General features: G+C 33.5%; 2 protein-coding genes across 3 annotated transcripts; one reads left to right on the top strand and one right to left on the bottom strand.

Moving 5' to 3' along the window:
- The first annotated feature begins 829 nt into the window (after positions 1–829).
- On the top strand, positions 830–3,048 carry LOC110653995 (uncharacterized). The gene is made up of 2 exons (XM_021809827.2): positions 830–1,147; positions 2,505–3,048. The coding sequence occupies exons 1-2, from the start codon at positions 1,051–1,053 to the stop codon at positions 2,873–2,875; spliced, it is 468 nt and encodes a 155-aa protein (XP_021665519.2). The 5' UTR covers positions 830–1,050; the 3' UTR covers positions 2,876–3,048.
- A 586-nt stretch (positions 3,049–3,634) lies between these two features.
- Positions 3,635–16,751, bottom strand: LOC110653994 (ribonuclease H2 subunit A). 2 transcript variants are annotated; one of them, XM_021809825.2, is made up of 8 exons: positions 16,553–16,751; positions 16,356–16,427; positions 15,126–15,249; positions 14,952–15,039; positions 13,643–13,780; positions 13,465–13,552; positions 13,260–13,380; positions 3,635–3,978 (listed from the first exon to the last, which is right to left on the bottom strand). In XM_021809825.2, the coding sequence occupies exons 1-8, from the start codon at positions 16,641–16,643 to the stop codon at positions 3,807–3,809; spliced, it is 894 nt and encodes a 297-aa protein (XP_021665517.2). In that variant the 5' UTR covers positions 16,644–16,751; the 3' UTR covers positions 3,635–3,806. The 2 variants fall into 2 exon arrangements, with proteins under 2 accessions (XP_021665517.2, XP_021665518.2); XM_021809826.2 differs by having other exon boundaries at positions 14,952–14,982.
- Between the last annotated feature and the right edge of the window lie 104 nt (positions 16,752–16,855).

The following is a 16,855-nucleotide window of genomic DNA, read 5'->3' as shown; positions in this document are numbered from 1 at the left end:
TTGTGGCTGAACTGAAAAACAAATGGGTGGAAGATATTGGTCTAAACCCTAAATCTACACATCATTCATTCTTTTTTTTCCATGAAATTTCGTTTGATGAAAACCTTAATATGGGTTCAATAATTCGCCTTCTCAAAAAGCGGATAAATCTTAAAAAAAAAAAAAAAATCTCAAAAGCCAAATCAAAGATAATCAGAAACTCTTACCTTCGTGACTCATCAATGGCCCAGAAAGACAAGTGGGCGTAACCAATCCACAATGAGAAAGTATGAGACATTTGTCCCATAATTTGATGATTTTTGCTTTATAAAGTATTTCTTTGATAAGGTTACTTAGGAGAAAAGAAAAAGAAAAAGACAAGTTTATCTTGTGTACTTTACTTAACATTTCATATCATATGCAAGTCATTATCAAGCCCCTAAGTGTTATTAACTTTTGCTGTTCAATCCTTCAACTGAAATTTGTGTTTTATTGAAACAAATACAATATTCAGTAACTACCAAAATTTTTGAGTTTTTAAATTCTTGAACATTTGTTCTTAACAACTAGATATGGAAAACTAATGTAATTTTATTAAACAAATCATAAAAATTGCATATTTTAATATTAAATATATAGGATTTAGTTGTATAATGTTTACATTTAAGTAAAGGATAAATTAATTTTGACATAATTTAGAGACAAAAAAATAATTTACCTTTAACTTAATTACATCTTATCTGAAGCTGGTTCTTGCAAATAGCACTAAATTGAGAAGTCTAAAGTGTCAAAAATATATATAATTTAAGTTGAGGGACTTAATAGTAAAAATGCCAACAAATTTAAAAGTTTTTTAACGCGCTTTTTCTACTGTATATATCATAATACTTTAAACAATTCAGGAGTTCTTCAACTTCAATGCTTTTTCCTAAGTATATATATATAAGATAACTTGCCCAAAGACACCTATAGCCATAGGTATCCATTTTGATAGCGAGACAGATATACACAAAAGACTCTAAAAAGGAGGTTTTGGAGAAGCCATTCTATTTTCAGTTGTAGGGAAGCCAAATGGGAATTGAACAGATGGTGGTGTTGTTTCTCATACTCTTCAACTGCTTGCATTTGTTAGCTTCTTCATCTCCACTTCACAAGGCCTTTGTTTCAGGTATTCTTCTTTTTCTTCTCTGAAAATCTCCAATTTTCTTACTTTAAGCTCAATTGTAGCCATAACTTTCCATCAGAAAGTCAAAAAAATTTATGGGTTTCATATATTTTATCCAGATACTCGAAGAAACTTCTTGTATTACATAACCAAGAAAGGATTAATATCATGTATCATATATTTTATGTAAATTTGTTTCATAGACCTAGCCTGGCATGATTTAGTGGGTGAAGACATATACGTACCTAGCAGAGCTAGATTTGAATCCCCAATCTCCTACTTAAAAAAATGGCGTAGCAGGTTGGTAGAAGACAGATGAATTTTGTGTTTCAGTATATAGTTATTCACTTGCAGATAACTAGCTTTCTTCACGGCATTATTTAGATTGTCTCTGCATGGATAAGGCTTCAAGAAATATAGTACTAATTTTGATTAATCAAATGAAGAAACAAACAAAAATGACGACCCTTCATGAAAAAGAATAAAGGAGATTGAATCTGATACTCCATCTTTTCTGCGTTTTGAAAGATCCTAGATATGCACCGAAGAATCATGCAGAAAATGGTATAATTAATGCTTTATTAAGGCTTAAGGCTTCATTGGAATAAATCATTTGTAAGAAAAAAATTTAATTAAATTCTTACACAATCATGCTTGATTTCTACTTCTTTGAAAATGATTTTTTTTTTAAGATTAAAAAGAATTGAATTTTTTTATTTCAAACATGAGAATTGACGAAAAAGAAATGAATCGAACTAAATTCTTGCAAAATTCTAAATTCCTAATAGCTAAAGAACTATATTGGAAACTTTCAAAGAGTCACTTACTTGATTCTGTGAGATTTTTTAGCCATTAAGCAAATGTTCTTCACAGTAATGAAACTTAGTCAAGTGAAATTTGTACGAATATCAAGAAAGCTTTTTATCGAATATGAATTATTTATATTCTGAAATCTTGGATTTCTTACTGTAAAAGATGCATAAGAATAATTTTTTTAACTTTGTCAATTTTCATTAGCCACTTATAAGGTATCCATTCATTATGCCCATTTGGAAGTTGCCAAGTTCTTGATTCCTACATAAAAATCTTTACATTATCACTACGTAATTAAATTCGTTTTGCAAATTGTTTGGCTATTTATACTGAACTTTGAAACTTTCAAAGCAATAACTAAGACATTTGTCAATGCAAAAGGTGGAGAAATACTTCTTACACTCAAAATGAACTTAATAACTTCTTCTGTGATAATCTGACTTGCAATATCATGATTTTCTGTGACTTGTCATTGATACTTAGGCCAAATTATTCATTTTGATAACCCTATTGTTTAACAAGGCAGACTAACAACATTCAATAATAGATTCTCTGCAGAAGCGTAATGTTGGACTTACAGGCAGACATGAAGACAAAATCAATGGTGATGGTGATAGCAGTGGAAGAAGTGGCATAGTAAATGGCAGCAAATTTGCCCATGGAGGTACAAGTGGCGGTCGGTCAGCTGGGGCAGGTGCACATGGTGGTGGATCAACTGGTGGGACTGAAACTGGAAATGACAATGGCAATTCACAATCAGGCGCAGCAGTTGTCCCTGTTATTGTAGCTGGTGCTGCTAATAATAATCGCAACAGAAACAGCCACCGTAATGCTGCTAACTGCAACAGGAACTGCATAAAATTTCCCACTATGATTATGACCACATTAACTACTCTTATTGCACATATTTATATGTAGTATTTTGATGCAAAATATAGATTAATCCATCATCCGAAAATGATGGATCGGTTGGCCTGTATTTATGTAACATTCGATTTGGGGATCCTGTTTGTAGCCTTCCTGTAATATGTAAAAGCAAAGAAAGCTTTATTATATAGTTTTTGAATCATAATGAGAACATATATATGTAAGATTCGAGATAATTTACAATTAACTTACGTTAATTACTACTATTTTCAAATTTTAAGATAAAAAAAGTCAGTCTTAATTATGAAATCAAAATTAGCAAATAAAAAAGTTAGAATCAAAATCGATACATGGTTTTTGATTTCAGTGTTTCACTCATGGAATTGCAGTTATGGAAGCTGCAAGTTTTTGCAGAACTGGAAACTACAAGTTGCAGTTACCTTTTTCTTATTCAAGATCATAGTTAGGTTGCCTTTAAGTTTTTTTCAAGTCATTTTCCAGCCCCCAGATCATCATCAGAAGCTGTGTTTTATAACTGGCAAACACTGGCATTGAAGATTTCAAATCCAATGTACTGAAAATTGTGTGCTAGATTCTCAAGCCCTCAGCCCTTAGAGCATGTTTATCTAAGGGAATGTATGGGAACAATTTTTTTTTTTTTAAATAATTTTGTTCCATTATATTCCATCATAATATAAGCCACTATTTTATGAAAGCTAGTGACATTCACATAACAATGTAAATTCTGTAATCTATCTTTTTTTTTTTTTTTTTGGATAAAAGTAATCATCTTTCAAATATGGACATGGCTTACCCACTTAAATTTCATTTCTTAAACACAAGAAGATTCTACAATCTGTATTTAATTACTAAAAGTTGCATATGGGAATAATCAAATGACTCATTGATTTGAATCTACAACAGTACTGAGTAGTTGAAACCTTAAAGTAAAGCTATCACATAAAACAAGAGGTGAAGTTTGCTAAAACTGAGCAAGCTGCTCAAGTTTACGAGCTTGGAAAAATCTGCAACGTCCTTTACCACTTGATTCTATTTCTTCACTTTTCCTTTTGGGTGTTGTGACACCAAAACTGCTCAACTTCAATTGTCTTTTCCCACTGCTAGGACAATCTTCATCCATTTTATCAGATTCCCTGTCAACGAATTGATTAAAACAGAAAATTATAATTAAGAATAACTTGAAAAATACGATACTTCATCCCTTTCAGGATTATAAATTTGGGATGGTGCAGGATATGGATCATTGGTGAATTCCGTTGAAAACACTGGCTTGCTGCATATGCTTGAAAAGTATCAGTGTATCACCAGAACCAATCATGGAATTCTACAAAATGGACCAAATTCACATGCAAGTAACATGGGGAGTCCCCTCCATAGAGGCAACTGATTAAAGTTTTATGCCTAATTTTGTATCTCAAGAAAACCAAAAAATAAAGCATGGAGTACAGCTCTAAAGGTTCGCATTAATTTTGAATGGGTCCACCGAATTCTTACATCATCCAAAAATAAAGTTCTATCACAATAACCAGGATTTTCATACTACCATGGAGCTATACTCCCATCAAGCTCAGGCATAAATGTAAAAGTCCAAATGTAGAAGTTGTAAACTTGCCTGTGCCATAAGGTATTTATAGGTGGTGTTGGAATCAAACAAAGCAGTGGTGTCCTCTTAATCATCAAGTAAAATAAGAGCTTCCATCAAGAGGCATAATGATGCTGACATGAGATAATGCTAGCTAATTTGACCTAATACATGTTTGCCAGCTTAGGTTCTTTTGCAGACCTCTAACTGATGTCAAAAAAGGGGGGAAAAGAGTTCCATTATTTAACAAGTCAAATCATAAGTCCTATAGGGTTAATTTTTTCAAAAAGCAAAAGTAATTTGTTTATGAGCTGAGTTACTTAGCATGCACTTCGGGTTAAAATTAATTTTTAGTTCAGGATTGTATTTACAAACTTTAGGCATTTTTATAAAGGTTGAATTGCAATTTCTAAAATTTTCACAAAATGATATTTTGGCTACACAAGTCACGTCTCTTCTAGATCACAGTCAGTCTTTCATCAGTGATTACCATAATAACAAATCCTAGCAGTAGTAAATATCTATATCTATAAAAATTGATGGTCTCAGTAAAGTGGGTTCTCAAGAGAATTAGTGAGCCTACCCATTAGCTTCTTTGGGTGAAGTGTTAGCTTCAGGAACTGTAACTGCGTCTTTGTGATTGCTAATCCACACAAAAGTCTTACCATTATACTCAGTAATGGGCCCCAAGGGCTAAATACTTGTGTGTTCTATTTATTTTACTAGAATACAATCTTCTATCACTAAACAACAACTAATCCTTAATCTCTAACTAGTTGGAGTTATCTATATGAATACTCTTTCATTATTCAGCCCTATTAGACACAAAGTCCACATCAATATCCAATGCACTTTAGTCCTTTGAAAGCACTTCCTCCACAATATATTAGATGTTCTCCTCCACCTTCTCCCTCCTTTCCCTACTAACTTATCACACTTCTATACCGAGACATTTGATTTTCTACGTTAGACATGACCAAACCATCTTAATCGATCCTCTCTCACTTTATCTCCAATATATGCTATATGCCTTCTTTGATGGATGTGATCCTTGTGAATTTCATCCATTATTGTGTTATCATACATCCATCAACATTTGCATTTTCGCCATTCTCATTTGAATCTTATCTATTATTGTGTCACCATACGTCCATCTTAACATTGGCATTTCCGTCACACTATCTTGTGAGCATGTTGTCTCTTAAATGCCCAACGTTTACTCCCATACAATATAGCTAGTCTGACCATAATCCTATAGAACTTACCTTTCCCTTTGTTAGGAATCTTAGGGTCGCATAATATGCCTATCACACTCCACCATTCATCCATCATGTTTGGATCCTATGAGTTACATCATCATCTAAAACTCTATTCTTATGTATGATAGAACCTAAATATTTGAACTGATTGTATTTGAGCACCAAAACCCTATCCAAATGAACCTCACCTTCATTCCTCCTATAGGAGCTAAACTCACACTACATATATTCCATCTTACTTTTACTAAGCTTAAAACATTTGCTCCCTTCTTTATAACTCCAACTTTTGATTAATTCCTTCACAAATTTCATCCACCAAGACAAAATCATCGATAAATAACATGCACCATTGGACATCATCATGAATACAACTAGCCAGGTAATCCATAACTTTCTTTTATCACTAAATATAGATAAAAAGGGTGATGTCTTCCTTGAATGGTCATGAATAAATAGAAAGTAATATGCCCATTTCAAATTTATTAATTTTTCTTTTTCCGTTTACATGTTCTTGAAGGAAGCAGAGGTCCACAGATAAGAAAGCACAAAGATAAAGAGGAAAACTAAGCAAAGTTAAAATTTGACTTGAAAAAGAAACATCCATATTCTTGCTATATTTCTTCTTCTTTCTACCTAACTTTATTAGCATGACATCATTGTTTTATAAATAAATCTTGCCAAAATGGATTGAAGGTTATATGCTTTTACTTGTGAAGCCTTCGGATTCCATTCAGACAAAGCTTTTGAATAACTTTTCTAACATTTAGCTAACAAAGCACTAGTTTATTGCTTTTTGTCATTTTTCCTAGACTTAAAGTGAAATGCATTAACACAAATGCCAATAATAAAGTATAACGTATCACAAAATGCTTTAAAAAAAGTGAAATGAACTCTTCCCTTCACAGTTTGGCTACAACTGAAATTGGGATTTGCATAGGCAAGCTGAAGACAAAATGTCCAAGAGTTAAATACAAATTGCTACCTTGCCAATACATGTGTAGATAGGCTAAAGCTTGGCTTCCTCAAAGGTCAATTAAGGGAGTATATGTCAATCCATATAACCAAACCAATGTGGTTTGTTGTTTTTTACGCCAATGGCTTGGTTTAGGTTAGAAATTTTGAAAAATCAATGATCAAAGTGTTGGTCTAAGTATTTGCTATTTGGAGTGCTGAATAATTCACAAACGAAAAAAGAAATGCACATATTTGATTGCCAAACAATGTTAGTAATGCATTAGAACTATACAAATCCAAGCAACAAGAAACAAATTAGCACTTGAAGAAACAAACCAAATATTGATTTGGTTCAGTTTGGTTTTCCTCTTATTTAGTGTTTGTTTTCATTTTTCACATTTTTGGAGCTGATCAAGATCAATTTGCTTTGATTTTGTCTTGTAACCAAATTGTTTGTAAAACCCCTAATTCGAACAACACTATAAAACTATTGGCAAATGACATGCAATGAAAGTGGCAGTCCTCAAGGATTCTTAAAATGTCAAGGCAAACCAAATGCTAGCAATTGAATTAGTGGCAAAGATAACCAGAGTCAGGCACTTCACTAGGGAGAGATAAACTATTAATGGCAAACTTTTCCTAGATGCTTTAAATGAAAGCTTAGATTAAAGTGCCTTGCTACTTGAAAACAAGATAACAAATATCATAAAATGATTTAAGTAGGCTAACATGGAGCACCTAAAGACATAATAAGCTTATAATGATGCCGACTGTAGTCTTGCCTACAACCTTCTTGACCCTTTTATAGAGATCTAACTAGATCATTGCATCCCTCACACACATGTTATGTTCAAATATCTGGCTCCTCTTTCTCCTCAGATACATGGCAAATGCATTTCCCTTTCTTTGACCACGTTATGTACCTTACTTTTCTATCCTTGCAACAAACTCCATATTCCAACTGAACACTCCTTAGAGTTGCCATGTCAACAATCTAGGCCATTTTCAGTCGATCAAATTTCTCCTTTTGACTACTTAACCTAACATGGGTCTCACCCTCACTGTATTAGCTTTGGGGAAAAGACTTATGCATAACTAACCCAATAATATGGCTAAGCTCATTCAATTCATTGCAAATCCCAGTACTAGTCAGTGTTGTAAAAGGTGAGGAGGCGTTGGGCAAGTCGAGAGGCGAGGCGAGGCTAGGCGAGGCAATGCTCCAGCGACTCCCCAGGCCAAGGCAAGGAGACTGAAACAAGGCGGACGCCCCGGACTTGAAAGGCAACAGGCGACAAGGCCCCGAGGCGCCACCTTGTGAAAGAAACGGGAAATTTAATTTTTTTTTTTTTTCTTAACAGCCAAAAAATAAAAGGAGCCCTAATCTATCGTGATTTACCTTCAGTCCTTCACCTACCCAGCAGTTTGAAGAAGCAAGAACAAATAAAGCCACCAGCAACAGACTAAGCCAGAACAACAAACCAGGTATGTCGTCATCTTCCTCTCTCTCTCTCTCTCTCTCTCTCTCTCGCTCCCCCTCATCTTCACGATGCTTTCTCCTCTCATCTGCTCTTCTCTGCTCCTCTCACTCACATCTTCTCTGTTCTCCTCTCACTGCTGTGACTGCGATCGCTTTCTTTTTTTTCTTCTTTTTTATGCACTGCTCCCATTTCATGCCAACATGCTGCTAGATTTATTTCAAGTTCCAGCAATTTTTTTTTTTTACAATAGCAATTTTTTTAAAAATTTACTAAAATTTTAATGTGATGTCAGTTTATTATTTGATAGGTATTATGTAATATGCTAATTAAACGGGTATTATGAATTTGTAATTGTGATTATGTGATATATTTTTATTAAATAGGTAATTAAATGTGATTGTGTCATTAAATAGGTAATTAAATGTGCTAATTAAATTTATGTAATTGTAATTGTGATTGTGTGAATTTGTAATTTAGACAATTTAGACTATGGCGCCTTGCTTTGAAAATGCCTCGCCTCGCTTCTCGCCTCTCACTAAAGCCGTAAGGTCCCTTGTTGCCTTAGTGTAGCCTTTCGCATTGATAACACTGGTACTAGCAGTACCCAGGTTACTTATACTCTTGCTAATTATTATGCCCTCAACCATCTTCACCTAATTTCATAAGTATTAATCAAGCATAAGTACCAAACAAATATCCTAAATATCTATGTTTCCTTCCAAACCGTCTCCCTTCATCATCATACAAACAACATATCCTCCCAATAGGAAAACATCACTTTCATTAATTATAACTACTGAGATGAAAACTACATCATCTAGTATTAGGTCATGCACAATTGTGTGAGAGTCCAAATATTTCCACTGCTAGAAATAGGACTCCACTTACAATCCATATGGGATGCTATGAAATGTTATTCGACTGATTCATTCTAGCAGCCTTGACATACCTCTACTCCAACAATCTAGACACCTTTCTGTTCAGGTACAGTTACATTTATGACGACCTTGTATATTATTTCAATCAACATTCTTCCAAACATAAATAACATAAATATCAGGTTCAAAGTGAATATTCCATTGCTAATTTGATGCCCACTATTTAGGAACATCAAATTGTATGTAGACAATACAGTCAGTGTATAATCTATTACACACTAACAGCCTGATGAAGGGAAAGGAAAAGCCAAAAGATAGTGGAAGTAATGCAATATGGAACAAGAATTTAGGAGTTATGTTTATTGCAAAATTCAGAAATTTAGAGCTTTTATTATTTAAGAATTTTATTAGTTTTAGTGTTTTATTTAGGAAGTATTTTAATTATTGAATTCTAGTTAGGATATAATTTCTATCTTTCTAATTAGGCTCAATCCTAAAGCTAGTAGGAATACTAATACTAAATATAGGACCTAAGGTTTCTATTACTATCAGTTGAGATTTTGTTATAAAAATTTATTGAGATTAATATAATTTTGAGAATTAGTTCTCTTTTCCAAAGATTGGTCATTGTTTTGCCTGTATTCTTGTTCCGGTGCTACATCAATTTGGTATCATAGCCTAATATCAAACCAAATTTCCATAACTTCCTGCAAATTCCCGAACATCCAACCTATGAACCGTGTTCTAGTTTCCCATCTAAATTTTCCTCTATTACCATTGTCCTTTTGAAATAGCCTACTATTGATTAAAAAAAAAAAAAAAAAAAAAAAAGCAGCTGTAGCCACTCCCCCATCACCACACCATCTCCCAGCTATCAAACAACCTAGCCACCCACCTGAAGACTCGTCGACTTGTGGCAAGTCAAGAGATACTCATCTAGTCACTTGAGGTTGGTCGAAACCAAAGACTCATTCGGGTCAGAAGCAAATTGTGACTGACATCTCCACCCTCCCCGATGTTTGCAATCCGCGAATCTTCACTTTTCTGTCGTTGGAGAGTCCAGTCAACACACCTAGGCCTCAAAACCCAATAGGACAAGTTTGACCCAAAAGATAATCCTGCGAGATTCCAGTGCTGCACCACCTCCCTAATCTTCGCCTAATGTTGGCAACCACACTCTAGCCATCAGAGCTCTAATTCGACACCCCTATCTCCAATTCCAATCAGGTTGAGTAACTGACCCGTTTCTCTAGCCAGGAGCCATTGGAGCTCCAGTCCAATGCCTCTAGCTCTAGTTCCTATTGGTTCAAGTAATTGACCTGTTTCTCCAGCCAGGAGAGTTCACACAGCCATAGTGAACTATGTTGCACCAACTCCAATCTTCACTTGACATCATCCTTCCACATTAGCTCACCACGTCACTGCCACCAAAGCACTTAGTGCCACGCCATCCGCCACATCATTCATCACTACGACGTCAGCATCCAAAAATTACCAGTCCCCTCCTTTGTTAATTTTCATATCCTAATCCTATTTTTGGCATCTGTTTATCACAAAAGCAACTCAAAATGTCTAAAATTTGAGTTTTTCTTTAATAAGGCACATTTCCTTAAATATCATGGGGACTTGTATTGATAGACAACAAGATGAAATTGATGATTATTGTGGACAACTTGATAAATTTTGTTATTTGATTGATTTTTTGTTATTTAATTGATTTGTATGGAGGTCCTAACATGCTCCTCATGGTTTATTTTCATGAGGATCTTGATATATAACTAATCTTACAACATAGGGAGCAGGCACTCAAAAAATGTAAGAATGATTACTATGTTCAACATACTCATCAACAAGTTAAGGATAAAGTACTTAAAGAATTTGAAGCATGAAAAGAAGCACATATGTTTCAATTGAGAGAACAATTGGATACAAGAATAAGTATTAAAAATATAAAGGCAACAAGTCTTGAAATCACAAGGCAACAAGAGTAGCTTGAATCCAAAGAGCAATTTGAAGATTAATTTGAAGAATTTAAGCTTGAAGAACCACTTCTAGAACAAGAAGTTGTTGATACCAATCAAGAAATTCTTGAGGAAATTATGTTGGGGAACAAAGAAAATCAAGCCATGAAGTCTTAATTTTAAATTGATGAATATCAATTTGTGTATCTTAAATGGGAATTTGAAAATTCGAATCTTGTTCCTACTTCCTAAAGACCTTTCAACTATCGCTCCAATTGATTTTATTTGTTTGGATGCTCTTAGTGATGCAAAAGAAAGTGTGAGATTCTTCATTTCAATCTCATTGCTAACTTCCAAGAAGATGATACTATGTTCTCTGCAACTGTTTTGTGATCCTTCAACACTTCAAGACTTAAGGACGAGTTTTTTCCAAACAGGGAAGAATAATGCAGTATTGAAAGAGATAATTTAAGATTTATGTTTATTGTAAAATTAGGAAATTTGAAGCTTTTATTATTTAAGAATTTCATTAGTTTTAGTATTCTATTTAGGAAGTATTTTAATTATTTAGGAATTTTGTTGATTTGGGATTCTAGTTAGGATACAATTTGTATTTTCCTACTTATGTTCAATCCAAAAGCTAGTAGTATTACTAATACTATATATGGGACCTAGGGTTTCTATTACTATCAGTTGAGATTTTGTTATGAAAATTTATTGAGATTAATATAATTTTGAAAATTAGTTCTCTTTTCTAAGGATTTTTCCTTGTTTTGCCTGTGCTCTTGTTTTGGTGCTACATCAGGAAGGTTTACTCTAGAACAGTCAATAAGGTTCTAGAATATGGAATGACAGTTGCTGCAGTAGAAATTCTGCTGCGGAATTCGTTCTTATATTGAGATTGATTTCCTTGACATTCAATACAATTCCTCTTCTTCCAACTCAGTTTTTCTTCTTCTGTTCTCTGGCTGCTGTGTTTGGCTAAGTTGCAGATCCTCACTCTATCATAATCCATAGGGAATGAGCAGCACATAGTTCTGTTAGTCTGGCTTTAAACTAGATCTTACCTCTTTTTTTAAAAAGGAAAAAAAAATCTATAAATTAGACTTTTTTTTTAAAAAAAAGCTCTTCTTAATTTCTTGCTCATTGGCCAGTAGCAGGAAGTCAGAACTTCTGCTAATTGTCACAGCCTACCTTGGCTACTGCTATTTAAACTCTGGCCCACTTCATTCCCTTCCTAATTGACATAATTTTAAGTTCATTACTCTTTTCCTGAACTCAGAATTCCAGTATCCTGCTCATTCTGGACCAACCTCTGAGAATACCGAGACATATGATATTTGTTTTCTATGCCAACCTATCCCAAGGCTGCTCTAAAATTGTTTTAAATTTTTCTATACTCACCCTCTGATGGCCATCTTGTCTATGCTTCTGCTGCTCAATAGCATACCTAACTTGTTCCAATAACAGATCACAACCGATAGCTTAGGGAAGATTCAGTCGAACAAACCCTCATTTTGGCAGTTACCTTATCTCTCAGGGCTTGTACTTTGGTGCTAATCATTATCAGAACCTGAATTCTAAATATAGATAAGGTTCCACTCCCTTAATCCTTTACTTAACAATCCAAATTAGCCATGCCATTCGTATCCTATGCCCACATGATGGATTCAAACAAAAGAAGGCTTTTCAACAGCACTTTTTCCTCCTGCAGCCATTTGTACTGTATCATCAACATGCGCAACATTTTCCCAAACCCCAAAGACAATATTTCCTAGCATCACTAATGACGAGCATCCCTTCTGTTTCTGATGATCAGACTAATCTTTGCTTCAGACTACAACTGAGAACAAACAAACTTAATTTGTGGAGCCATAAGAAAAGAACAATCTGTCCATGTATAGTTCAGAAGTGGCAAAACTAGAAGACAAAAAATATCCACTATAAGAAAACTTGTTTTGTAGCTTTTTATCTATAGAGAATTGTATAGTAGAACTGGTCCACTATAACGGAGACTCTTATTGAAGAAAACAAGTTTTGACAGCCCTATAATAACCATCCACTCTCCAGGCTCACCTTGTTCCCAATAATAAAAGCCATTATAATCACTGAAAAACTGAGAGGTCCAAGAATATTACAGAATTTCAAGTTTATAGAACCAATAAGATGATGATACTCTTTAGAGCATGTGCAGCCAGCCAGCCGTAGTTTAAATTGCACATACACACAAATAAATAGACAGTAGGCCATAAAAAATATATAAACTTGTAAAATTGCAATGGACAGTGAGATAAGGACTGACCACAAGACTTCAACAATGTCTTTGAAATGGGAAGTGCATGTGCCCCAACTGAAGCGGACCAATGTTGGAAATCCAAATACCTGGTGTTTGTGTTGTTCCAACCAGGCCTTGGTTTCAGGATCTAAAACCAAATTCCATTTTGATACCATAAGCATCTAAAATTAACAGCAGAAAATAACATCACAAAGAATGTAGCAGTCCTAACCTCCAGGATATCCAGAACCAAAGTTCCTATTCATGCCTTCAGCTGTTTCATCAAGCACCCATTCTCGCAATGCTCGGTCTCGTGTAACCTGCTTTATTGGATGTAATGTATTAAGTTTATCATATGGAAAAATCCAAAATACACATGAAAGGGATAAAAACAAAGTATAGCTTATTACCTTTGCAACTATGCTTGCTCCACTCACAACAGGATAAAGGCTATCAGCCTTCTTTGCAACAACAAATTTGATAGAAGGAAATCTTTCGGATAGTTTTACTCTATATTTCTCAGAGTCTCCCACTGTATCCACATAAACCTGGAACACATTCAAGTGCAAATATATTCAATCTCTATTATGACATTACTTAACTTTGCAAGTTTGCATATCTACATGGATCCCCAAGGAACAAAAGAAACTAAGGCATGCAAATGGTCTCAACAAATTTCAGATTCAGGTTCAAATAAGTAGGGTTGAGATTGTGGCAGTATTTGATCAAGCAGACATGGCCACAGGTTCAAATGGCAATTGGCTGTCTGATTCTCCTATTAAATAAAAAGATATTCATGTTATGAGAAATCTGCTATTTTTTGTTTAGGTTTCAAATGCCACTGTTTGCAGAGCAATGAAACTAAAAATTGTGCCATCATTTTGATCCTAATACTTTAGATGACCACTAAAACCTTGAAAGCCTAAATTACTAAAGTTCCAATACTCAACTCAACTCAACTAAGCCTTTATCCAAAAAATTTGGGGTCAGCTATATAGATTCTCTTTTTCCACTCTAAACGATTTTGGGTTAAATCCTCGGGACTCAATATCAAATACAAAACCTACAAAATAACTCTTAATTATATAAATTTATAGCCGACCCCAATAAATTTTTGGGATAAAGGCTTAGTTGAGTTGAGTTTATATAAATTTATAATAATTTTATATTAAGCATGTTTAAGCAACCCGAAACTACATTTGAATTCATCATCAATAATAAATTCATAGTTAACTAAATGAAATAATTTATTTTTCTCAAATAACAACAAGCAATAAACAAATAAACAAATTTAGCATGAAATTATTTATGAATAAGATATTATAATTAATACATATTGCCTCAATTCTAATTATATTTTAAATATGATCAACAATATATATATACACACACATATATATATACACATAGAGAGACACACATACATATACATGTATATAGATTAAAACCTTGAATCAAGCATAAAATGGTCATACAATAATCACATATGATGATTTACAAGAATATCCAAATTGAAGTGGCTTAAAATTATAAAATTTCTTTTTTTTTTTTTTTCCATGAATGTAATAAATATTCTCCAGTATTGATTTCAATAAACAAACAAATTTTTATACTAAATCAGGTTTCCTTTGTTAAATTATTGTATTACTTTGTAATCACCTAGCGGCTAATTTTGAATATGGCATTTGTTCATTGTGTACAGAAGTCAAATAAATTTACCTCAGTCAAAAGAACTCCCATGTTTAGCACCCTAGTGACAAGGCCAATTGCAGAGTCATGTGATATTTCATTTAAGTTGATCTTATTCCTATTAGAAGGAAAAAAAAAAAAAAAGAAACTTGTGAAGAGAAGTAAAGTTAAAAAGAGAAAATAGCTATTATATTAGCTACTAACTTTTTTAACATTTTAGCAGAGAGCTCCTTTGGATCAATGACATCAACAGACCATCCAATTGCTTCATTAGCCTTTAAAGTTTCAAATAATTCTTCTCTCTTCTCTTCTTTTAGAGTCTTTGAATCTGCAGGCAATAAAACAAAGAGTGTAAGTATGAAATAAGAGAAAAAAAAAATGTAGGGAACTACATGCATATCAAATGAGATAAGCAGGTAATAATTCTAATTGCTGTTAAAATTCAAATTTCCTTCATAATGATAAAAAGCCAAAACTTCTCAGAGACAGTTATTCAAGACTGACATGCCATATTGGTTTTTTTTTTTTAATTTTATTTTTATCTTTAATCCAAATATAACATATATAACAAATAAGCAAGTGTGTGCCAATGCATTAATTTAAAACTTGGAAGAGAGGTGAAAAGAGAGCTAGTAAAAAACATGCTTGTTCAGCAACCCTCAAAGATATTAAAACAAGTTAAAGAAAAATAAATAAATAGAAGCTCCAAAGTATCGGTTAATGAGAGTATCCTCAAATGAAAAAGGGTTAATATAAGGAACTATTTTACCAAAAGTTAGAAGCAACATTATAATCTCATGCACATTTGGTCTTAGGGTAATACCGCTATGCTGAATAGTTGTCTTTCATGTCCATAGAAAAACAACAACAACAACAACTAAGTCCTAATCCCAAACTAGATGGAGTTGGGGTTGGCTATATGCATATGAAAAATTCTACTAATTTTTTTCCCCCTTTTTGCTGCAGTGGGAGAGCCCATATAAGATTTTTTATTTCTCCTATTTATCTGTAATCCAAACCCAAGCTGAGCATAGCAAATTTAATCATGCCTAAAAGAAAACTTACCCACCTTTAATTTACCAATTAATGTTCCTTTCTTTTAAACAACAAGCAACCTGTGGTCAATTCATCAATTAAAATTTACTAAGGTGACTACCACTATTGAAATGCTATTTATTTAAGCTTGGCCTTTGCTTTGGGAAAGAAAACCATACCACCATTTATGGAATAAAGTTTTTTAAAACACATATATTGAAAGCATACACCATTCCAAGCTTTTAAAGCAAAAATGAAAAGGGAAAAATAAATTTTTATAAAGATATATATATAAAAAAAAAGCAAGAGAAAATGCAGACCATTGTTGCAATACAACAAAACCCAGAACAGAATAAAATTTTTAAAAACTTAAAAATAATGGAAAAAAAAAAATCAAACCTGCAAAGTTCAAGGTAGAAAGAGTCTTCTCATAGGAACGAGCACAGTACAAACATCCATACACCATGGGGCCTGAAACGAATTTAAAGATTAAAAAAAAAAAAAAAAAGAAACGACGTGTTATCAGAAAACAAAGGAAACGAAAGAAATGAAAATTCACAACAAAATCAAAACCAAGAAATTGAAAATGTTTTTACCAAGAACAGGACCACGGCCGGCTTCATCGATTCCCATAATGCAGGGCTTCGATGCCCATTTGGGGAGAGTGGATTGGGGTTCACATCCCATTCTGATTCTGCACTCACTCTCTATACGCCGTTTTGGTTCCCGCCAGAATTAGCCAGTTCAGACGCAAAGAGGGTTTTGTTCCGGAACTCTCACTTTAAAAAAACAAAAAAAAAATATATATATATATATATATATATATATATATATATATATATATATATATGTTTCCAAAATCGAACCGGTTCGGTTTCCGATTCGACTGATTGGCCGGG

The sequence above is a fragment of the Hevea brasiliensis genome, chromosome 14, assembly GCF_030052815.1.
Source record: "Hevea brasiliensis isolate MT/VB/25A 57/8 chromosome 14, ASM3005281v1, whole genome shotgun sequence".
In the NCBI taxonomy this organism is placed as follows: domain Eukaryota; kingdom Viridiplantae; phylum Streptophyta; class Magnoliopsida; order Malpighiales; family Euphorbiaceae; genus Hevea; species Hevea brasiliensis.
This window is presented reverse-complemented; position numbering and strand designations above follow the sequence as displayed.